At 34.5% G+C, this 25847-nt stretch overlaps 1 protein-coding gene across 1 annotated transcript in view; it reads left to right on the forward strand.

Moving 5' to 3' along the window:
- NRK (Nik related kinase) overlaps window positions 1-25609 on the forward strand; it is a 62566-nt gene extending 36957 nt beyond the window's left edge. Inside the window, exons 17-27 of the mRNA XM_072957773.1 lie at window positions 109-445; window positions 3159-3345; window positions 3813-3968; window positions 7525-7668; window positions 9589-9747; window positions 12738-12842; window positions 14433-14575; window positions 14860-15009; window positions 17813-17972; window positions 20639-20778; window positions 22462-25609. Of these exons, the coding sequence (XP_072813874.1) occupies window positions 109-445; window positions 3159-3345; window positions 3813-3968; window positions 7525-7668; window positions 9589-9747; window positions 12738-12842; window positions 14433-14575; window positions 14860-15009; window positions 17813-17972; window positions 20639-20778; window positions 22462-22557 (1777 nt within the window). The 3' untranslated portion in view covers window positions 22558-25609. The remainder of the gene's footprint in view (window positions 1-108; window positions 446-3158; window positions 3346-3812; window positions 3969-7524; window positions 7669-9588; window positions 9748-12737; window positions 12843-14432; window positions 14576-14859; window positions 15010-17812; window positions 17973-20638; window positions 20779-22461) is intronic.
- Window positions 25610-25847: the final 238 nt, after the last annotated feature.

The following is a 25847-nucleotide window of genomic DNA, read 5'->3' on the forward strand; positions in this document are numbered from 1 at the left end:
CCGGAAATGGTACATATGTATAAGACATCCTAATTTTGTTTCATTTGCTAACTTTCAAATGTATTTTTGCTGGGTAGCTTTCTATCATTAATTAGATCTTGTTATCAGGCCAAGCTATGGCAGTGATGGAAGCTGCAAGCAAGATGGTAAAGCTGGAAGTGATAGGGGAGAAGGAAGTTTCAGCCGCTATAGAAGCCAGAGAGCTAATAGAAGCCATGGAGGAAATGCAGCCAGTGGGGACAGTGCAGCCATTGGAGACCATGAAGGACACAGAGCCAATACAGGCAGTGGAAGAAGAGGCAAGGAGAGTAATGAAGGTGAGAGAGTCAGTGGAACCAATGAAGAGAGTGAAGCCCTTGAACTCAGTGGAGGAGAAAATTGCTCAGAGATGGATGATCCAGTATTAGAAAGACCAGCATCCCAGGACTTTGAACATCAACTAGAGGTAATGCACCAGTTGAAAACGAAAATGAATTCCTCTCCTTGTGAATGTGTTTCTTCATGTGATATGCCATGTTTCCAGCCATTCCAAATATATTTTAAACTTTCATCACAAAGTCTTAAACATCTTAAATTATAGCTGTATGTGTGTGTGTGTGTGTGTGTGTGTGTGTGTGTATTTCTTCTAATTTGAATGGCTTCTATTTTCTTCCAGAGACAAATATATTTTCTTTGTTTGCCTTTATTACTCAGATCATAAAATATTGTCTGTTAACACATACATTTTTTCTGGGAAGTTTTTGTTGTGATAAAATATGCGTAACATAATTTTTTTCATTTTAACCACTTTAAGTGTACAATTCAGTGAAATTAATCCATACATTCACAATGTTGTACAACTGTTACTAATATTTGTTTCTGGAAATTTTTCATCATCTCAAACAATTAAACAATTAACTCCCCATTGTCCCTCCCCCCAGTTCCCAATAACATCTATGCTACTTTCTGTCTAGGCACATTATATAAGCAGAATCACACAATATTTGTCTTTTTTGGTCTGGCTTATTTCACTTAGCATAATGTTTTCAAGGTTCATCCATGGTAGCATGTATCAAAATTTCCTTCCTTTTCAAGGCTTGAATAGCATTCCATAGTCATATCATAGTCAGAATATATCATATTTTGTTTATCCATTCGTCTGTTGTTGGACACTTGTTTGATTCTCACCTTTTGGCTACCATGAAGAATGCTGCTGTAAACATTGGTGTATGAGTATCTGTCATTGGAGTCCCTGTTTTCAATTATTTGAGATATATACCTAGGAGCAGAAATACTAGATTCTATTTCAACTTTTGAGGAACCATTAACACATACAATTTAAACAGAAGTAGTGTACTGTGTTTAGACAATGATTTCGTCATTCACAAAACATTTACTGATTTTATAGATAGGTTTTAAACACTCAAGTAGCTTCACAGATGCTAGATCAATAGGAATTATCACAGAGACTATTTCCTGGAGCATGTGGTATATGAACTAATTCTTGACAAATGGGGAGTATTTGGATATCTAAAAACACAGGTGAGATTCCAGACAGAGGAAAGATCATGCCAATTTACTTTCCCAGCCTATTATCCTATCATACAAGCTAGCATAAAAGATGCCACGCTTTCATGAATTAGCGACCTTGTGCAAGCTGTTCTCCCTGTCTATAAGGCTTCCCCCTCACCTCTTCTCTGCTTGGTGAACTAGTTATATTTCATGATCCAACTTATATATCATCTTTGACTTTCCAGGGGAGATTTATACACCCCTTTATCTGTGATTGTAAATATTTTTCCCATCATTTTATTTTAGTACGTATGACATAGTCATTTAGCAATTTGTTTACTTGCTCTTCTGTCACAATAGATTATGAACTCTTAAAAAAGGCAGGAACTATGTTTAATCCATCTTTAATTACTTTTATTTACACACTCACCCAATCCTAGCATCCAGTCTAGGGATTAGTCTATGATAGGCACACAATTATTATGGAAGAAATCAATAAAGGAAGGAAACAAAGAAAATGGAGAGGAAGGAAACTCCTAGATGGTTTCCAATGGGAAAGGAGTATCAGTGGGAAAGTATGTGTCTTTGTCTCTGCCTCTGTGTGTGTGTGTCTCTCTCTCTCTTTCTCATCTCTATCTTTCCATCCACCTACCTAACTACTTATCTTAATTAGAGACATTAAAGCAAGATGTCCCAGCATAGTTTTCATAGCACCCCTGGGTATCTCCAGTTATCTCAAGATTGTTTTTGACATTTACAGAGTAAATGGATCTTCCTTTCATTTTAATTTTAAAAGGACATGTTTACCATACAACAATTTTGTGGAAGGAAAGGTCATAAAAAACAAGTCTTTGACAGGGCAGCACAACTGTCTCAATGCCAAGAATCACTGTTGAGATACAAAGAAATATTTATCAATAGACAGACTTACCAAAAACAGTTGGTATGTTTTTCCACAGGGTATGGCATCCCACATAAACTGTCAAATTTTGTGGCTTTTATCCTTGAGTTTCTCTGTAAGTTAATGAAAGCTGGCTGAATTTTCACTGAGGCATGTTCACACTCTTGAATATGTTGATTGATTTTCCATCATTAGCTTGGTCATTTGACAAAATGGAACTGAATCCCCCACACTGATGCTTTTTATTTTTTCAAGTAGCTGGCACAGCATGGATGAATATAAGCTTTGGAATCAAACAGACTTTGGCTTCAAACTGATCCCCCCCCATGACCTTGAATAACTTATTTAACTTCACTAAGCTTTAGTTTCCTTGTAAGTAAAATGGAGATAATCAGAATTACTTTTTGGATTGTTGTGAGTCTTCACAACAATATGTAAATAAGGTGCCTAGCAGAGTACCTGTTGCATAGTAAAAATCCCATAAATTTTAGATCCTCAAATTGTACAGCTAAGGATTTCACACTCCTTGAATTTCTACTCTGACATCAATTGTCTCAATATAGACTAGTTCTTTGTCAATATAGACTAGTTCTTTGTCTTCTGATGGCATTGGTGAGTTCTGGTTAAGTGTGGATTTTATAAAGATGAGGAATTATAGATGTTACAAATTTTGCATTATCTTTTTCTGATGACTTGTAGGGATATTATGTTTCTCTCACTGTTAATTTCCTAATGAATTGAAAATCAATTTTTGATCTTCTTTCAGGAGCCATGTGGTAGAAGTGAGGCCTCAAATGCCATTGCCTCAGATGCTGCACTTGTAGCGCCTGATGATGAGAATGACAGTATGGACATATCAGAAGTATCAACAGAATCAGGTTTTTCTGCCAGCCACTCATCTCCTTCCAATGGCTCTGAGAGGGCTGCAAATACTGACTTTGCCAGTGCCATCTGTAAGTGTGTTTAATATAATCTCCAAGTGCGGCAGTCTGTTCACATATTAAATACAGTGTTTGACCACTAGTTCATGATCAGAAAAGAATGAAATTATTCTGATATGCAGTTGACATAAATTCAACTGAATATGTATCTACTCTTCACTAAACTGGATTTAATCTACTCTTCACTAAATCTTTATGGCACCTAAATTCGAACTACAGTTGAGAAATTGAGTCCCTCATTTAGATTTCATTTGCAATCTACTTACAGTAACTTGGAAGACATTCATTTTCAGAAATGTATTTTTCACCATCTTGATTTGTGTTACCTGATGGTTTAGGAGTTATAGAAATGATAACCAGTAAAAAATAAAATACGATAAAGGAAAAGGAATTTTTCTAGGCTTGGACTCATTTGTGAAAATACTCAAGCACATATGGTATATACACTAGTAGTTTCCCTCAATATCTTCTCTTCACAGTATATGCTGGATTAGTGGAAGTATCTGAGAAGTCATCTAAGCGACCCTCTGAGGTCAATGTTAACCCACTATATGTCTCTCCTGCATGTAAAAAACCACTAATCCACATGTATGAAAAGGAATTCACTTCTGAGATCTGCTGTGGTTCTTTGTGGGGTGAGTTTCTGAGTTGTTTTCTAAAGAATGTATTTTTATCTATATAGCAAACCTGTGAAAAATCATAGATGTAAAACATGTGTTTGCTATTGACAAACCATTCCCAATATGTATAGAGAGTAGTTAATTTGCTTATTTATTTATTTATATATTTGCTGATTTATTTTCACTCAATACAGTTTGATGTTTGTATTGCTCCCTCCCCTTTTTATTCTGTTTTTCTTTATAAACTGAATTAACTTGGCTAAAAGATAAAATTGGACTAGGTTATGATTATTTGAAAATTCAAGCTTACTGTTTTTAATTCAGAGATTTAGGGTAGTGTGCAGCATGTAATACCTAATGAGATATTACAAGAATGATTTCTTTAGATTCTTGTTTTTAAAAAATCTTGTGGATTTGTAGAGAAAGTTCATTCTATAATATCTTAAATTTGATAGACTTTTTCTTTCCAGAAGAATTATAACCACATTGGTAATGCTGAGACAATATTTTACTTCAAGCTAGTCTTAATCATAAATGAAGCAGAATAAATTAATGCAAGGAAGGGAAAAATCCAGAGTAAATGCCAACCTCCAACCTGCAATTTCATAGATTTTGCTTAATGTATGGTTAAACAGAGGACAGAATTTTAAATTAAATGTAGATCCGTGTAGCAAACATTGTAGTTAGGTGGATTAAACAACTTAGGAAAAAAGCATGCCTCAAAGTTCTACTAATATAATGTGTCAGATAACCAGAAAGCAAGTTTATTTCATTATCATTTCAGACAGGCAACTACCCAGAGATGAACTTAATATCCAGTAACTCATTTTAATAACTTGTAGTTTTATAATTTGAAAAACTAAAGATTATAGTCAAAATTTATTATACTTTTCCTTCCCTCTCTGATTCCCTTGTGGGAAGAAGATGCAGTTCCTATACCTGTCACTGGGTGTTACTTAGAGAACTGGTAAAGGACAGGGTGGGAAAATGAAGACCAAGACACGGCTTTTATCCTTATACGCTTGGAGAATAAATGTTGTCCAAGTAGATTGAAGACAGTAAAGTGCTTTCTCTTACATTAGTTTGCTAATTTCCTTCTGTGTCTAAGGCTAAGGGGAAAAATGCCACAGAGTTTTAAAGTGAATTTTTTTAAATTGAAACATAGTTGATGTACAATATTATGTTAGATTCAGGTGTGCAGCATAATGATTGGACATTTAAATACTTTATGAAATGATCACTATTATAACTCAAATAACTATCTACTTCTTGGACCTGGTATCTGTCTCTTTCCCCAGGTTAGGGAAATTTTCAGCTATTACATCTTCAAATAAGTTCTCTGCCCCTTTCTCTCTCTCTCTTCCCTTTATGGGACCCCTATTACATGGATGTTAGTATGCTTGATATTGTCCCAGAGGTCCTTAAACTATCCTCATTTTTTTTACACTCTTTCTTCTTTTTTTCTGTTCATCTTGGGTGATTTTCGCTACTCTGTCTTCCAGATCACTGATCCATTCTTTTGTATTATGTAATCTACTTGTAATTCCTTTAATTTTTATTTCTGTTGTTTCTTTATCTCTGATTGGTTCTTTTTCATATTTTCTAGCTCTGTTGAAATTTTCTGTTCATCCATTCTTCTCAGTTTGTGAACATCTTTAAAAATTATTATCTTGAACTCTTTATCAGGTAGATTGCTTATCTCATTTTATTTATTTCTTTTTCTGATATTTTATCTTGTACTTTCATTTGAAACATACTCCTTAGTCTCCTCATTTTGCATAATTCTCTGTTTTCACTTCTATGTTTTAGGTAGGTCTGTTGTATCTTCCCATCTTGGAGAAGTAGCCTTATGTAGGAGATGTTTTGTGGGGTCCAGCAGCATACTCCCCTCTGGCCACCAGAACTAGATGCTCCAGGGGTGTCTCCTATGTGAGCTGTGTGTTTCTGTTGTATTAGGACCAAATACTGTGTGTGCGTTGGTAGGTTGGGCTGTTCCCTATCCTGGCTGGCTATAAGGCTCTGCCTTATGTGATTGTTATGGGCCTGCTACTCCCTGCATGGCTGGCTATGTAGCTCAGTGCCACACAACTGCTGCCAGCTTGCTTCTGGGTAGTGTAGACTCCTCACATGACTGACTATGCAGCCTGGCAATTCACAGCTGCTGTGGGTTCACTTGTGGGCAGGGCAGTCTTCCTATGCAAATGGCTGTGCAGTCTGGTGGTATGCAATTGTTGGGGCCCTGTAAGTGGATGAGGTAAGCTTCCAGTGCTAATAGGCAAGGGGGAGGATTCAAAAATGGTGCTTGTCAGGACTGATGTCAGTGTGGTAGAACAAAATCCCCAAAATGGTTGCTCCCAGTGTCTCAGTACCCTGGGGGTGTCCCAGCTGCCTTCTGCCTCTCCAGGGGGACTCTCCAAGATCAAGTGGGTCTGACCCAGGGACCTTTCAAACTACTCCGTCTGCCCTAGAAGTTGGAGCATGTGAGATTGTGTACATGCCCTTTAAGAGTGGAGTTTCTTTTTCCTATGGCCCTCTGGCTTTTCTGGATATAAGCCCCACTTGACTTTCAAAGTCAGATGTTCTGGGAGCTCATCTTCCCAATGTCAGACCCCTAGGCTGGGGAACCCAATGCGGGGCTTGGACCCCTTGCTCCTTGAAGAGGACCTCTGTGATTATGATATCCCTCTTGTTTGTGAGTCATTGACCTTGGGGTGTGGGTCCTTACTATAACACATCTCTGCCATTCCTTCCCATCTTGTGGCTCCTTCTTTATATCTTTATTTGTGGAAAATCTTTTCTGCTAGTCTTCAGGTCATTCTCATAGATAGTTGCTCTGTAAATAGTGGTGATATTGGTGTGCCCATAGAAAAAGATGTGTTCAGGGTCTTCCTACTACACCTTCTTGATCCTGATCCCCATCTGAAGTGAATTCTAACTTTAGTTCAATCTTCTATTTTAGTCTTCTCATTCAGGCTTTAAACAGTGCTTATGTTTGAATGAATAGAGCCAGCAGACAAATAACAGTATAGGAATTTAGATGTATGAAAGTAGGTACTAATTTTATAGGCATTTAGCAATGTAAGTTTTTTTATATATGAATGAACACAGAATCACTCAGTTTAAAACAATTTACATATAATTATTTTAAAAGCTTTAAAACCTTTAGTTATAGTTAGGAATGAGAGGCCAACTGAATTGGAGTCTTTACATGTGCTAAGTATCTTTAATATTTAATGGTAACTTTCAAAAGAGTTGATTGATTTTTATAAAGTTTGGAACATTACTAAAAGGTGCTGAGATATACATAAAATTCTATTTTTGTGATGTCACTCTAGACACCAGCCAGTAGATTTTTGCCAGAGGGTATTATCTTCTATATTTTAATGAAAATCAACTTGTTCTGTTGGTAGAGAGTTCATTTTTACACAAAATGAAGTTAACACTAGCCTAAAATGATAAACTTTACCTTTATATAGATCAGCACACTGGAGTAGCAAAAATACTAATATAAATTAAATTATAAAAATGTAATCTGAGCTAACATAACACTTTTCTTTTTATATACAAACAGGAGTGAATTTGCTGTTGGGAACGCGATCTAATCTGTATCTGATGGACAGAAGCGGAAAGGCAGACATTACTAAACTTATAAAGCGAAGACCATTCCGTCAGATTCAAGTTGTAGAGCCACTCAATTTGCTGATTACCATCTCTGGTTTGTTTAAGAACTAAAATTAGCTGAGTAATTATGCAGATTAATTAGGTTGCAAACTAGGCTAAAGACTTTTTCAGGTGAAAGTGTCCAGAGGAAAACACTTTAAATTTAACTTTTAATTGGGACACCAAGCTTTCCTACTTTTATTTTCTTATCTATTTACGGTTTAAACTTCTGACTGTCCTTTGGTGTCTGGATATTTGATTGTAATGCACCTGTCCTAGGTCAGAGATAAGAAAAACCATGTCATTTGCACCCTTTCAGGTCTTTTCTGAGTAACCGCTTACAACTTCACAACTCACAGCTTCACACACCCATGCACACACGACCACACTAACCTCCACCATACACCTTTTTTAACTATGTGTCAGAAGCAACAAAGAACAAAGAGGACAATAACTGGGTAAAAATGAGACTCTGTCGTCTCTGGCGTAACCTTATCATAAGAGCCTACAGATAGAGTTGGTAAGAATAATGGATCCGCTAAGACCTCCTCATTATTCCCAGATAGTAGTTGAACTTCTTAGTCAGAGCCTGTACCTTTGAATATGAGAGAGGAAGTAAATGGATGTTAATAATTATTGTCATTAATAAACAGTACTTGGTATCAGGAAAGCACTAACATTAATGCTGACTGTAGGTAAAAAAATGACTGTTGAAAGATTAGGGAAAAAAATTTTAAGTGGTTTGACTGTAGAATAAAATGATGTTAATCACAGTTATTTGCATGTGTTTATACACTTCCTGTCTATACCTAACAGCCCATGTTGCACGTTAATTAATGATTATATATAGTCCTAAATATGATTAACTTTGCTTTAAGTTTGGTTTAGAGGAGAAAAATCTCTATAGATATACTAAAGTTTCATAATTTTTTTGATTGTGTGTCATAGTCATTCATTAAAATTGCTTGAGGCACATAGAAGCAACATTTAGTTTTTGAAAGCATCTGGGTGGCTTATAGGCTGTACATCTGGATAACACATTTCTTTACTTTTTATCCAGCTTTCTCTAACCCAAACGTACTCCTTTTAATGTTTAAGTTTCTCTTAAATGTGGATTATTTTGCATTAAATAGTACTGAGAACATCAGAGCAGACATATACCTAATAGTTTAGAGCTCAAATTTATTTTACCATTGAGGAATAGAATAGCAATAGATATAGATGCTTGAATTCTAACACTGCTTCAAGAAATGTCATGTAAAACATATTTAAGATTAATTACAGAAATAAGAATCTTACTTTTGGGCCTACTAATCTTGTAATCATAAACCCTAAAAATGAGTATAAAGTCACTATCTTTAATGAAAAGAAATGTGCTATTTTAATGGCTTGTTTTTCCTGAAGGAATTGTAAGAATTTGATGGGATTTACAATTAGAAAGTTAACATTAGAGATAAATTAGGTTGAGAAAAAATAATAAAACTGTTCAATTATTTTGTAAATATGCAGGAATGAAAGAGTACAGAGACCCATCTCCCTGGCCCTGAATGCCTAACAATCAATACATTTGACATCCTTTTCATATATACACTCTACCAGAAACAGCTTCTGGGTCTCTGAATCCCAGAAAAGTCATGACTTAGATAAAAGCCAAGCTATAAATGAGTGGATAGTAATTCTGTTGCCCATACAGTGGCAGTCTTAACCTGTCCCAAAGAAGTATTTTACATTCCCTTCCACATAGGCAGCTGGTAGACACTTCTGCTATCTCTTAGAAGTGAGAGACTAAGAGAAACTTTGCAATCACACTTCCAAACTCTCAAGGGAAGACTCTGCTGCAGTGTCATTTTTAAAAAATGCTTTTACTTTAATGAAAACATTTGATTAAGCAGGCAAAATATCTTTACCTCTTTTGTTCTTCTAATATATAAAAAATTGACTGAATTGAAACACTGCATTTTTTCTTATCTATCAGGCCATAAGAACAGACTTCGGGTATATCATCTGACCTGGCTGAGGAACAAGATTTTGAACGATGACCCAGAAAGTAAAAGAAGACAAGAGGAAATGCTAAAGACAGAGGAAGCCTGCAAAGCTATTGATAAGTTGACAGGCTGTGAACACTTCAGTGTTCGTAAGTCCCATTTTATTTTTTTAATTGAAATGTAGTTAATTTACAATGTGTTGGTTTCTGATACACAGTTCTGCACTCATCTGTCAACAACTGGGAGTAATGTTATCCCATTCTATTCTATTTCTGAGGCAAATTCCCTCTACTCTCAACCTTGGTTTTCTTCTTTTCTCTTTACTAATTGCCCACCAGACAGAACTAATGGCATAGGTAAGAGATATGTGGAATTATATCATATAATTGTTCCAGCAGTATATTTCTGTCTCAACAGATCATTTCTGTTCTGCATACAAAAAGGCTTTCCCAGAATAGGTTTCCATATGTGTGTATGTATGTACACATACATCATTAAAGGTAGAAATAAGTACCCAGACAAATTAGGCATTAAATAAATATGATACTTTCTTCCAGTTTTGTGTATCACTACTTTCCTCCAAATCATATTATATAAATTTGGTAGCCAGAGGTGAAAGATATTCCAAGATGTTAATCCAAAGTTTATGTAGCAGACCTACCTCTTGCTAACTTGTCAACTTTTTAGTTCAGTAAGAGAGAGTTTACAAAAGTACTTATCTTTCAAATCTGTGCTTTTGGTAAGCAGATGGACTAGTTTAGGTTTCTTGGCTGACGCCATTCCAACCCATCTCAGCTATAATAACAACCAAAAACACTTGTCCTACTGACAGGTGAAACAGTAGCATCTTCATATAGGAGGACAGCAACATAATCATATTTGCATGGTATTTTCATAACCTTCCAAGATCCACATAATAATGGACAGACACCAATTACTGCCATATATTAAAATTATTGGAAGTATTTGCTTAACAGAGAATTCCTTTGCTTGTTGGAAGTTTATTAATCATGCTTCATTGACCTACTTCTGAACAGTTCAAAATAAAAAGAAAGCACAAACTAGACTCAGAGAGACAGAGAAGAGAGCAAGAGTGAGAGCGAAAGAGGGGAGAGGAGGGGGAAATTCTTATATATATTGGTCTCAGATGAAGTCTGGCTAGAGAAGACAGAAACAATGTTCCTGCCAAGGAAGAAGGGTTTAGCACAAAGTATAAATCTAGCAGTAGGATAACATTCCATAAGAGTCAGAAGGTCTATCCAAGAGCAAGTATATACTTTCTGTACATTTTTCTCTTTTTTAATTAAAAAATTCTGTTCAAATGATTTACATACCATAAAATACACCTGTTTAAACTATACAATTCAGTGATTTTGGTATGTTTATTGAGTTGTGTAACCATCACCATGATCTAATTTTCATCATTGCAAAAAGAGACCTCACAGCCATTAGCAGTCACTCCACATTTCATTCCTCTTACCTCATTCCCCTCACAGCTCTAAGTAACCGCTGATCTACTATCTTTGCTATAGATTTGTCTTTTCTCCATGATTCCAATGGAATCATACAGTATATAGTCTTTTGTGGCAAGCTTCTATCACTTGACATAATGTTTTCAAGATTCATCCATGCTCTGACCTGTACAACATGTATCAGTATTTCCTGTTTATTGCTGAGTAGATTTGCATTGTATAGATATATCACCTTTTGTTTATTGAATTTTTTATACATTTTTTATACATTTGCACTTTTTCCACTTTTTGGTTATTAGGAATAATGCTGCTATGAACATTTTCATACATGTTTTTGTACATGGGAATGCATGATTTCTTTTCTCTTGGATAGTACTGCCAGACTGTTATTAAAAGTAGCTGCACTATTTTACATTGCCATAAGTATGAAGATTCCATTTTTTTCTTTATCCTTGTCAACACTTGTAGATGTTTGTCTTTTGATTCTAGCCATCCAAGTGGGTGTAAAGTGGCTTCTCATTCTAGTTTGATTTGCATTTCCCTGATGGATAATGTTGTTGAGCAACTTTTCAAGTGTTTATTGGCCATTTGTATATCTTCCTTGGGTTATTTACCTTTTTGTTGTTGAGTTGTAAGCATTCTTCATATATTCTGGATACTAGACCCTTATCAGATATATGATGTACAAATATTTGTTCCCATTCCATACATTGTTTTTTTCACTGTGTTGATAGTGTTGTTTAATACATAGAAGTCTTCATTTTAATGAAACCCAATTTATCTTTTTCTTTTGTTCCTTATGCTTTTGGTGTCAAATATAAGAATCTAGTGCCATGAAGGTTTATTCCTATATTTACCTCTAAGAGTTCTATAGTTTTAGCTGTTACATTTAGCTCCTCGATCCATTTCGAGTTAATTTTTTATATTGAATGAAGTAAGAGGCACAACTCATTCTTTTGTATGTGAATATTCAGTTGTCCCAGTACCATTTGTCGAAGAGATTATTCTTTCCCTATTGAATGGTCTTGACACCACCAACCATAGATGTATAGATTTATTTGTAGAATATCAATTCTGTTCCATTGATCTATATGCTTATCCTTATGTCAGTACAACACTGTTTTGATTACTATAGGTTGTAGTTAAGTTTCAAAATTGGGAAGTATAAGTCTTCCAACTTTGCTTTCCAACTTCGATTTTCAAGATTGTTTTGGCTATTTGAGGCCTCTTCCAATTCCATGTGAATTTTAGGATCAGCATTTCCATTTCTGCATAAGAGACCATTGGAATTTCAATAGAGACTGTGTACACTGAATCTGTAGATCACTTTGGATAGTATTGTCCTCTTAATGATAAGTCTACCTATCCATAAACAGAGAAAGTGTTTATATTTATTTAGGTTTTCTTTAATTTCTTTCAGCAATGTTCTGTAATTTTCAGTATACAATTTAGAGTGTTCTTGAAGGCTAATGTATATACTCCATAAAACTTTACACTATTTTTGTCACCTTCTTTTGGGCATCAAATTGTAGCCAAATAGCTTTTCTAAAAATATATGATCTATGCTCTTACATTGTGCTTATGATATTTTCAATGACAAATACAAATGCTTGAGTGTTCTTGTTAACTCTGTGGTATTGCTACTTCTTTGTGTTTTATCACTGTAGTCCAACATGAAGAAACAACATATATTGCAATTGCTTTGAAATCATCAATTCACCTGTATGCATGGGCACCAAAGTCCTTTGACGAAAGCACTGCTATTAAAGTGAGTGGTCTGCTTATCCTTTGTTTTTTCTTTTGAGAAATTGTAAACAGAATAGTATTTTGGAATATAGTAGCAGAAATATATACAGTTCTTCTACAGTTAATGTAATTTGAATATACCATGTCAATAATTATCGTTTAACCCTTTTTTAGACAATTCACAGGCACCACAGCAAGGGAGAATGTGAGGGAAATCCCTGACCCTTCCCCTTACAGGAACCTCCCCACCACTTCCTCACTCCCAATTCCTGTAGTCAACATGAAGACCTTCTCTTCTAAAGCCCCCCAAACAGGTTTTGGGTGCCACCCCAATGACTTGAAGCTGAGAACATCCCTGTTCTCTCTTAGTGGGGGGTGGAGAGCAGAGGGAAGGTAAGAAAAGATGTGACAATGGTAGAGGGATGAGGGAAGAGAAGGCCTATGCTCTAATTACCAGGGCTATAATAGATGGGGATGGGGAGGAAAGGGTGGATCTATATTCCTTCCAAGCTGAATCTCTAAACACATTTTTCTCTAGAACTATTGCAAAGAATGGTGGTTAGGCTTATTTGGATTATGAGTAATTAATATTTCCACTTTTATTATGGTTTAACTGAACTTCTATGGATCACTCTCTTAAGGTAACCATTTAGTGTCCCAAACAATTAAGTTGCTGATGATTTTTTAATCACACCTCATAAACTGGGGATTATTTTTATCTTTGTTATCTTTTTATAATGCTCCAGAAATCAGCATAAACAGGATTATTTTGTATTTGTTTTATAGTAGTAAAGACTGATTAATGAGCTGGCAGCTTTACATAGAGTCCAGTAGCTTCTAATCTGAGATGTATATAATAATCATCTGGAGCATTTGTTAAAAGTTTAGATCTCAGACTCAACCCCAGGCCAAATTAGTAGGTCTGGAGTGGGGCCTAGGAATCTATATTTTTAGCAAACATCTGAGGAGATTTTGAACTGGTTGGTCCATGGACTTTTTTTTATACAAAGCACCAATCATGACATATCATGATAGACCCCAGCAAGGTATTCATGAAATACTTTTGTATCTTAGGTCACATGTGTTTACATGGTATATTTTGTAGGCCAAAACATCACATGTATAAGATAAAGACAGGCTAATTTTTAAGACTGCCCCTCAATGTCTATTTACATAATAAACATGTTCTTTTATAAATAGCACAAACTAATATATAGAGAGTCTGGGTCTGTCCTGATACAGATCACATCCCTGATCTGATCTCCGTAAATTGGGCTTTGGGTCAGCTGTCAGTATTTGGATATGGGTTTGTTCTTGGGTGTCTGCTGATTGGTCAGAGCTACCTGGTATGGAGCTGGAAAGCAAAGAAGGTAAGTACCAACAGTCTGTCTAGTCTGATACACAGTTCCTGGTCCAAGTCCTCACTCCAGTTCTTGAATTCCACCTCATGACTACAGTATGGTGAAACCTGTGATGTCCAGTCCTCTACTGTGACCTGAACTTGGCAATGAAACCTGTTTGACTTTTTGTTTCTTTGGACTAGGAACCATAGGAGCCTAGAGTACATCCAGTCTATGGTAGGTTAACATGTCTGGCCTTTTTCATTCCCTACCAAGTATGCATTGATCAATCAGCAGACTCCGAAGGAGACTACATGTCCTATGAAGCCTATATACGAATACTGGCAAAAATACAGGCAGCTGATCCAGCTAACCGGTTTAAGAGACCAGATGAGCTCCTTCATTTGCTGAAGCTCAAGGCAAGGAATTTAAAGACAGCAAACAGTGCAGAGCCATACAAGGCTCTTATGATCATTGGAGATTTGGTCTTCGAAGGAAAACTCAATATTTAGAACCTGAATATAATTGCTCTTATTCTAATAACAGACCTAACAAAAGTTCTAATACATAGGTCTCTAAATATATTATAATTTAAAAAAATCATTTTGGGTTTTATAAACCTGCTAAGCAAAAGGGTGGGGAATTCACCTTAGACAGAGTGTCATTTTTGGCCTTTTGGCCGTATTTGGTTTTATATCTACAGGTATTTCCAACACTTGGTCATAAGCCAGTGACAGTTGACCTGGCTATTGGTTCTGAAAAAAGACTAAAGATTTTCTTCAGCTCAGCAGATGGATATCACATCATTGATGCAGAATCTGAGGTTATGTCTGATGTGACCCTGCCAAATAACGTAAGATCCCTAGAAATTATTGTGTAACAGAATTTGAGTATTTCCAACTGTCAAAACTCTGAAAGGTTTAAAAATATGATTATCAACATCTATGCTAGAACTGAAACCTAAAAGATAAGTGTAGAGGGACAGAAGTAGTAATGGATAAACAAAAATCACTGATGGTTTCTCAGCCCAGAGAGATAAGTCTGTTCTACAGGTAGATTTTGTCTGACACAGTATTTTTTTTTAAATAAATACAGCTTACATGTAAAAATCTGAATTTCTGTTGATAAACCAATGATCTGACAACATCAGACCCACATTACTATTTGGCCATAATCAACTGGAATCAATTCATGCCTGCTCCCTTTTAGATGGGATGTATGCTGTACATTCTCTCTCCATCTAACTTTATGTATTTGTAATAACTGGCCCTAGTAAACATGAATTTGCAATCCTTGCTTTAGTCCTCTACATCTAATAATGCATTGAGAGATTTTTTAAAATTATGACATCAGTATTGCAGCATTATTATGTGTATCCCCCTTCTTTATCCAGATGGTAGTACTTTAACTGTGATATATAGCAAATTATCATATAGTTTTCTCTTATAGTATAAATTATACTTAGAATTTATGATCAAAGGATTCAGCATTTTAAAATCTAATGTATGACAACTCTTCAATAATTATAAATATGAAAGCATGGCACATTTAAAATATGGATAGTTGTAAAAAATACTGTACACATCATTTATATAAAGAGCTCGGTGATAACATCATAACCCTCCCACACACATACCATACATAATATAATTCCACTGTGTCTCAAATTTGATGGTAGAACTGATGTTTGTCCTATTGAAAATTGTATTTAAAAGAAAGGGCTGAACCAACAAATCTTTGCTTCACCCTTTTTTAATCCCCCATTTTGTCGACCACTAATGTTTTAGCAGTTAACATTATACAAAATCAAGGAGAAAACTTTTATGTACTTCTAAATCACTGTAGTAATGATATTTTACACAGCTTTCAGAATTATATCTCTGAAAATTAAATGGATCAATAGTCAGACCATTAGTGAAGACATTTAAAAAACATTTTGGACATATGTAACAATCTAATTAGCTGATCACTCAGTTGTCACCTATGATTATATAGAAATCACCATTTATAATGTAGAAAATACTGAATGAACCAAGCCTAGCCAAAGCCACTTAGATATGAGTTCAGGTTAATTTTGATATAAATATTATAGTACTCTTCACTTGGAGCATCTACCTTTGCTTCCTGTATCTTATTTTTTATGTCATATCAGATAGCTTTTATTTTGGAGCTAGTGCATTACTGAACATCACAATATTGGTCCAAGTTTATATATATTTTAAAAGTTATTCAAGAAGTTTGAATCCTGTGTTCCACTTGACTACTAAGCAAGGAGAATTATTTTCTTTTGAAGCAATCAATTAATTATTGTGGAAGCAAGAATGAAAGAAGATGAGTTTTTTTTTAATCATTTAATCATTTTCTGGCCTAATTAAGATACCTTAAGTGTATTCAAAAAAAGAATTTTTAGCTACATGCCCTAGTGTCTTGACCCATTAAAAAAGAAAGGACTCTAATATAAGCAAGAGGATAGTGTCTTCTGAAACAGAATGTACTAAAAATAATATTTTTTCCAAGAGTGCTAGATTACAGAAGCTGTAAAGCAACAAGGGAGCCCTGTATGCTAAAGAATATCTTGTTACTTCAGGAATCATCTGAGAAGCAAGAGAATTACTTCTGAGGCTTTCTGCATTTACAGCAGTCCAGTTTTATTCTAAACAAAATTTTTTTGTGACAGTCTTTTTTCTTGCAATTTCTTTTCCTCTCTTCCTCCATCTCTTTTCTGATTCACTTACTCATGCCAGTACCCAGGGAACGCATTAAAATTGCTTTTCACCTTTGGATCCCCATTTTAGTTTTAAGAATTGTTGTTGCTGAGACATGGCCTCAAGCACTTGGCCTGAGTACGCTGGGTTTGGCAAGTATAGTTTCTGACCTTTTTTCTAATAACTTGCTAATTTGAGACATGATAGAGGAATTAATTGTTCATGTCTTAGGAGAATGCAATTAATGTGACAACATCTGTAGTTTAAGCAAATTCTGTCATGTTGTTTTATGCATTATGAGATTAAGGAATTGTTAAGTATTTCTTTCTGTTTCATATTATGTCATCTAATATATCTCTGAATTTGTATATTGGAGATGTTTTAAGATTATATACATTGGATAAGAAATTCTACATTTGTTTTGTGAAGGAAGGATGACTTACATTTCAAGCAGTGAAGAATATTATAAGGCTGCCCCTTGTAAACATTTAAGCTCAAGCTATTTTAAAGTTAATTTTAAGTTAATTTTTAATTTCTGATATGAATGAATTTGTTGATAACCAGTGATTTTGTATTTGTTACTTGGTTCATATATTCCTTACTAAAGTATTCATTAATATGCTGAAATGAATCTGAAATCAAACAAGTAATGTTTCTTCTATCATCATACATAATTTCAATGAATTTCTCTGTGTTGGAAATATATTTCTACTTTTTTTCAAAGTCTTCTCCTAAATATAAAAGAGAATATTAAACAATGACAACTTTATGACACAGGGAAGGCTTTTTTCAAGTGTTGGATAGCATGCTGTTTAATACTGAAATAGAAGTTTCTCTCCTCCCTGTACTTTGAACTCCTTTTTGGTCTTTATTGCTCAGCCAAACTGCTTCATTTAAAAGTAGTAGTGATAAAATGTTGAACATATAAATCCTTATGAAACATAATTCCAGCCCCTGGAAATCATTATACCACAGAATATCATCATTTTACCTGATTCCTTGGGAATTGGCATGATGCTCACCTTCAATGCGGAAGCCCTTTCTATGGAGGCAAATGAACAACTCTTCAAGAAGATCCTTGAAGTGTGGAAAGACATACCATCTTCAGTAGGTATGTATAAAATCTTTCCCCTTTCAGATGATCCCAGAGAAGCTTCTATTTCCTGAAGTATCACTTTTTTCTCAAGGCATATAAGGTTAATTTGGGATACTGCATACTTACTCCCTGTAAGGTGGTATGTGGATTTGTCTTCTGTTTAATGAATTCACAAAGCTGCTACAAATAAACTGATTTTGGTTGTTTTAGTTGTTTATTTTCAATAATCATATTATTACAGTAGGAAAGTAATTCCTTTCCCCAATAATCTATAATTTTATTTTAACTCCCTTTGCTTGCAGATTTTACACAGATGTTGAAAATGCTTCATTCCATCACACTGATTTTGGGGGTTTACCTTTATCTTAGGAGACTGCCAAATAGTCATAAGAGAAGAGCAAAATGTTTCCATTTTATATAGTCAATAGTATTCTGCTTAGCAAGTAATATTCCTGAGAAGAATCAAATACAAACTGAATATGTGATACATTGGTTGTTGCTAAGATTTCATCATCCTTCATTTACAAAAGAGATAAATATGACTGACTGGAATGCCTATTAGGTACTGCCCAGATGGCAATATAAAGAAAACTGCCTTTTCATCTTCATGAGGCCAGGACATTTTTTTCCCCTTCCTGACCAATGGAGGACTGCTGATCTGGGAAATCTGAATAACCTGAGACTCTTGTATATGTCTCTGAGGCTTTGTAACTGCAGAGGTGATTCTAGATAGGGAACAGAATAATGCATATGAACAGTAAAAATATTAGAGCAGAATGATTTGGTGGAAGATAAATGTTCCTGGAAGAAGGAGAAGTTTAATGAAGCAGATAAAGGAGAAAGGAGAGGGAGAGGTAGAGAGAGACAAAGAGAGAAGGAAGGAAGGAGGGAGAGAAGGAAGAAAGGAAGGAGAGAAGGAAGGAAGGAAGGAAGCAAGCAAGGACGGAAGGAAACAAGGAAAGGAGGGAAGTAGGGTGAGAGACAGAGAGAAAAGTAGTTTGTTAATAGAGAAGCCATAAGCTTCTGAAATCTCTAAAAATGGATAAATGTGATCCTCATGTGGCTTTAAGTTTGAAAGAACTTCTTTTTAATGGACATTTTTTTCATTATGAGATGATGGCACTTTGCATTGCATCTGCAGAATCCTTTCTTTTTGCATACATAGTGTTAAGGATTGTCCTGAAAACCTCCTCCAATTTCTTCAAACAGGTAAGAACTCACAGAGGTTTTAAAACCATTTTATGACAGAAGGTAAATGCTTACAATGTAGTTGACAGATCTGGGACAAAAGAAACTGAAAATAATGAATCTTGTTCTAACCTTTACAGTGATCGTGATCAATATATTAATCAGAAATTGGAATAAGAAAATTCGATTCAAACGGGAAACTAAACCCCTATATTTGTGACACTAGACAATTGTAGGAATCAAAGAGGTCTTAAAAAGTCATTTGGTACAGCTCTTGTCCTTTAGCAAGACAACTTCTGATCTAAAACAAAAAACTATTTTAAGTCACTAAATTTTGAAAAGTATGTCTCTCCGTTTAAAATAAATTTATAGCACTACGAGAACACAATTATTTTGGTCTGTGTATTAAGGGTATTTTGAGAGTAAACTAAAGACTTCATTATAACACTAATATTAAGAAAATCAATTACTCTCATTTTCTGTCTAAAAGCAACTGCTTTGTTATTTAAAACTAACCTAGATCCAGATTTCCCCAATCTAAATTTTACATTTCCTTGAGATGTAATAAGTGTTTTCACTAATAACATCATCACTTTGAATTTACAAACAAATATAGAGAGACTTAGCAATCACAGCAAGTATCATTAAGCATTCCCAACCAAATCATTGGATTCCATCTCATATGCAAGCTGGCTCAGTAGCTACGTTACGTGGCAGATTAATGTGTTTCAGAATTAAGGTGGAAATTATGTAATGCCATATGAACTGTGTACTTGGACTCAACAAGTAGATTGTGCATTAAATTTACAAATTTTTGCTCTATATGGTTGTTGAAAAACATACTGCTACCTATGTCAGAAAATACTTAACAGCACCAGCTGACTATATGGCTATTTAAATAATTAGGTTTTCTGCTTTAAAGCATGGTTCAAAAGTTAAAATTTCAATAAAAATTTCCTGAGCTAGAGAAAGGCTTAACAGTATCAAGTTAACTTTGGTTCTGTTTATAACATGGTAATTAATTGAATTACATTAAAGTTGATAAAGTCATTATTTAAGCAAGTCTTTTTTGAGTTTTGAAGAGTTAGTCAGATTTCCATGTATGTCACTCAAGCACAAGTGCAAACCCTTACAAGATATTATACCTCGACTAGACTGTAAAATAAAGAATGCTGTGGCTAGATTTGACTTTATGCAAACAGAATCAAATTAATCCTTAACCTTTTCTGTGGAATTGGAGAATATGAATACAAAAATTTACTGCAATCTGGTTATTCAGCATTGGTCACAATGGTGATAGTACATAGCTGGTTTGAATACCACTGTTGAGCAGCATAATGGCCAAATGACTTAGAAGGAGAAAAAAAGAAGAATGTATTTACCTGAACCATAATAATGTCCCTCTTAATGATCAAAATGTTGACTGTGGTTATAATTTTCTATCTCTGATAGAAAGATTTTGTGTTTTCCTGATTTTTAAATTTTTATTGTAGCTTATGAGTGTTCTCAGCGAACCACAGGATGGGGCCAAAAGGCCATTGAAGTCCGCTCTTTGCAATCAAGGGTTCTGGAAAGTGAACTGAAGCGCAGGTCAATTAAGAAGCTGAGATTTCTGTGTACCCGAGGTGACAAGGTATAGCTTACATCACCCAGTTAGACAAAAATAAAGCAAATGATAAAAATTAACTAAGGAAAGTTATATCCTTTTCTTTCTGACTGTAAGTATATTTATGCTATATTTCCCAAATTGGCATAGTATTGATGAAGACAGTTTTGCAATTTGCATTGGAAACATTGACTTGGTAAATGATGAAATTTGATTTCAAAAATAAATCATTTTCAAAAAGGTAAAAATTCTAATTATATCCAAAGCAAAGCTTAGCCTTTATTTTATTTATTACAAATTCCATTATTGTCTTTGATGCACAGTTCTTTCATGTTCATATTAATATGATATTTTGAAAAAGAATACTTGAGTAAATCTGCCTTTTATAGTTTTCAACATAATCCAATAACAGAAGGGAAAAAGCACTTATATTTCTTAACACCTAATTATGTGGTAGAGTTTGTACTAAATACTTTAGAAACTATCACATTTAATCTTCGGAGTGGGTATTATTATGTCCATTTTACAGGAAAGAAAAATAAAATCAAGATTTGACAATTATTTGTGTAATGCAATCAATTTTAACCAATTTAGAGAGTTTAAATGGAAAATGAATTGCATGACATCATTACACCCCCTAAGTATTATGAGGAATAACAGAGTGATGAAATAATCCTAATAGGACTAGGAAAAATTCTTATTTGGAAGAGATCGCAGAGGATTTAAATTAATATCAGAACAAACAGGGTATTGCATTGGGCATCAAAGAAAGGTACTGGTTTGCAATATAAAGAGATATAATGGCAATAATCAGTGTTTGAGGTCAGATAGACCTAGGACACAGTCCTGGCTCTTGCCACCTACGTGTAAGAACCTGAAAGTTTGATTAATCTCTCCAAGCCTTAGTTTCTTCATCTCAAAAATGGGAATAGTAATAACTGGGGGAAAATTCTGAAAATTATTGACAATGGGTATATAGTAAGCATTTCACAGATTGCCTGGCACATAAAACATGCTAAGGGTAGCTAGTGTTATCATCATCATCATCATCATCATCATTATGTCACACACCCTCCTAAGTATATCCATTGCGGATGCTGAACGTCTTAGTCCTAACAAAGAGGCCTCTATTACTATGTTCATCTACTGTTCTAATTTTCTTTATGACACAAACCATATTTACACAATATATTCCTCTCTAAGCCAATTGGTTTAGCTTATTATATCAATCTATTGATGTCAGTCTACTCCACTGAAATGAAAATCACACCAAGTAGAAAATTCCAGTGGCCACTTAAACATCAGCAACAATAAGAAACAACATCTAAATAATATAATATTTTCCACATTTTAAAAGAAAAAGGAAACCCAACTTGAGAAAAGTTGATTGTTTTAAAGAAAAGGGGAATTGTTAACTAAACCAATCAAGAACTTTAACAGATGAATGCCATGTATAATAACCTAATTTTATTTAAACTAAATGAAGTACAGTTATATAGAATAGAGTAAAAGTTTATTTTTTAATCATAATTTAGACTCTACACTAAATTCTTATTCTTTAATCTGAGGAAACCCTGTTCTGAAAAACAGTATGGCTTAATATTTTAATTGGTTGATGCATGTAAATTGAAGTTATAGTTGTATTTATCAAATATAAGGTTGCACTGTATTAAATATTTACTAATGGTGTCTCTTTCTCTCTTTTTAAAGCTGTTCTTTACCTCTATCCTGCGCAATCGCCACAGCCGGGTTTACTTTATGACCCTTGGAAAACTTGAAGAGCTCCAAAGCAATTATGGTGTTTAAAAGATTCCAGTGATTTATTGTAACATTTATAAACATCATAAATATGCAATTTGAATTTTTTAATTTCTGAGATTAAACGAGCATTCAGTTTTATTGTTAGGGAAAATTAAATCAGATACTTTACTTTTAATGTAGCACAGAATAGTTTTAATGAGAAATGCAGCTTTATATATAAAATTAACTATAGCAAGCTCTATGTACTCCAATGGTGTACAATGTCTTTTGCACAAACTTTGTAACTTTTGTTACTGTGAATTCAAACATTACTCTTTGGACAGTTTGGACAGTATCTATATTCAGATTTTACAACATGGAGTTAAGAAACCTGTAATGAGTTAGATTCCAAGCAGCTTTCAAAAGAACTGGCCCTGAATGAAGTGGGGTTTTTTACTGAAAAAAATAAAAATAACAACAAACCATATGCAAATTTGCAAAGTCATATAAAGAACCAAAGGTTACATTATGAAATGAAATAATAAACCAGACTAAGGCTGAACAACCTGCATGCCTGGAGAATGCTACAGTGATAAAGGGCAAAAGGCCACCCATCATCCTCATTGCTCCATGACAGTTAAGCCTACAGTTAGAGACCAATTGTGTTCTTTTTCACCCCATGTTAAACTGGTTTTCTTCTGATAAAAAGAAAGGAAGAAAGCCTCAGATGCTTGATTTTCCTCAGAAACCCCAAAGATGTGCAATAGCTGTTTTTAAAAACCACCGAATAATACACTTTGCAAGCCTGAATACAGGACTGAACTCGTATATGCATGTACTGTAGAGTGAGGTTTTTTTTTATACTTTAAAGTAGGCGTCAGATTCTAGCCCCAAAAACAGATTGGTTCATTTATCAAAATTCTTATCTGGCTAACAGTGTGATCATCAGACAGGATTAAATATTTTCCTGATCCCAGATTAAACTATGTAAAAGTTTCCCTCCACTTATTAAACAAAAACAACAAAATGTAACTACAGAGAGTTTTGGCTGCTAATAACTTGTGTGTTTCATATTTCTATTTCTGTAAAATCAGAAATTAATCTAAAATTGTGAAGTCTTTAGGTAAGGACTTAATGTAATAGATAAGAAAAAAATGAAAAGATTTTGAAAAAGGTGACTTTCATCAAATACCTACGTCTACAAATTTATAGTAGTGAAAATCATGCTAGTGCATCACCCCATATGTTATAGACGCCATAGATAGGTGGCATTTGGTCACCTATGGTAACTGCTACCTGGTGAAAAGCATAATTTCTGCATATCCATCCTCAATACCATGGTTAGTTCTGGAGCAATAGAGAAGCAACAGAACTACCACGAAGTATACCTCAGTATAATTCCTCTAGTTCTGCTTCTAAAATTGGAAGACAGTACTAGTGGGATAATAATTTTCAAGCTACCTGGTTAACCAAAATACAAAAGCAGCTGACTATGTGTGATTTCATGATAGCACATTATTTCTTGACACCTTGGTGCCAGGAATGATGATTTGGATTTTCCTAACAACTTATATCAAGAATGTAGTAGCTCAATAATGAGAATTTAGGAGAACCTGAATCCATGAATTAAAGAAATAAATGTGATTCACATTTCTGTTACTGTGACACAATAATGTGATCTTAAAACTGGCTTATCCTTGAGTGTTTACAACTCGAATGACTTTTTAAATGCAGTAGTTTAAAGAGAAAACAAACTTTTATGTCAAATTATTTCCTTAGAAGTAGTCTTCATTATTATAAATTTGTACACCAAAAAGGCCATGGGGAACTTTGTGCAAGTGCCTCATCGCTGAGCAAATGGAGCTTGCTATGTTTGAATTTCAGAAATTTTCTCATTTAAGTAGCATGTAGAATTGAGTCTTTTAAGAATTCATTTTTTTCTTCATAATATTTACTCAGAGTTAAGGTTCAAAAATAAGCTTTGTCTTAAAATCGTATTTTTAATGCAGTAACACAGTAAACTATTTTAGAAAGTCAACTCCCATTGCGCTCTGTGGCTGTTATTCTAGTAAACACACTCAATAGCAAACTGAATCTACGGAGATGTCCCAAAGTAAACAAGCAAGAGAGATTGTAAATGTGCAATTGGGCTTTAAATGATAATGTGCTAATGAGGAAAGGAAGCTGAGCACATGTTAAGAAGGGAGATTGAAATGTTGGGTAGCCAAATAGAAAGGACTGAAAATATTTAAAGTGGTTTGTAGGTAATGAATATTTTCAACTTAGATGTTAATCTATCTGGAATTTTTACATCCTTTGCCAGCTGAAATCAGAAAGTGAAGGGACAATTGAATTTCATAGTCAGTGCACAGTAATAGAAGAAATTATAACTACACCTCACCTTGTAGCAGCAGCACTTGGAAACCCTGGCCCATCACAGAAGCACTGAGAGGGGGTTCCTGAAAAGCCAAATTCTCTAGCCCTGTGATTTGAAGCATGAAAGTTCTGACAAGTTGTGGGTCGCATTGGGAATGAGTACAGTTTTATTTTAGTGTACTTTAGTTTTTTCACCAAAGGCTTTGTTTAAAATAAAAGGCATTATTGGAAATATTTGAAAATTAGAAAATGATGTGTAAAAAGGGCTGATAAGGAAAATTCAGAGTGATTAGGTCGCTTGAAGTAAAGTCAGAGCCCCAGTGGAAACAGGACAGAATAATCATTGAGACTGTAAAATAGACAAAGCAGAAATCACACGTGTGTACACACAAGCACACACACAAAACATTAGAATGCATAATTTTTAATAATTTCAATGCTACCAGTTTCTAGATAAAATAATCACTAAGTGTTTTCTGCCAGGACTCATTTCACTGAGATAGTATCCTTAAAACTAGGAATAATACCACAAGCATTCAATGGGATCTTTTAAGTAATCTTCAGTTCTTTTCAAAACCATGCCTACTTAAATTGATTTGTATTCAATCTGTGCTCTAACTTTAAAAATCGTTGAAATAATCTTTCAGATTGCTAATTGTTTCATCAGAAAGCCTGCAATGAACCATTGTTCAACCTCTAAAAATAAAATTTTTTAAAAATTTATTGGTTGATGTCATTATTTGCAATGTTACTCATCTAAAACCTCAGAACTAGGACTCATTCAAGGAATATTCATTTCTTGAAAGTGTGAAATAATGCACTGATTGGAAGGTGTTTGGGTTTCTGCCTGTTGTTCCATTAGGAATTCTGGCCAAGGAGGGGTCTATTGATCTGTCTAAAATCTTTCTGGAAACAGTGGTGGAATTAGAAACTGATTAATTTTCCTCTAAACATATGGGACTCTACACAGACACACAGAC

This window comes from Vicugna pacos, unplaced genomic scaffold, assembly GCF_048564905.1.
Source record: "Vicugna pacos unplaced genomic scaffold, VicPac4 scaffold_76, whole genome shotgun sequence".
In the NCBI taxonomy this organism is placed as follows: domain Eukaryota; kingdom Metazoa; phylum Chordata; class Mammalia; order Artiodactyla; family Camelidae; genus Vicugna; species Vicugna pacos.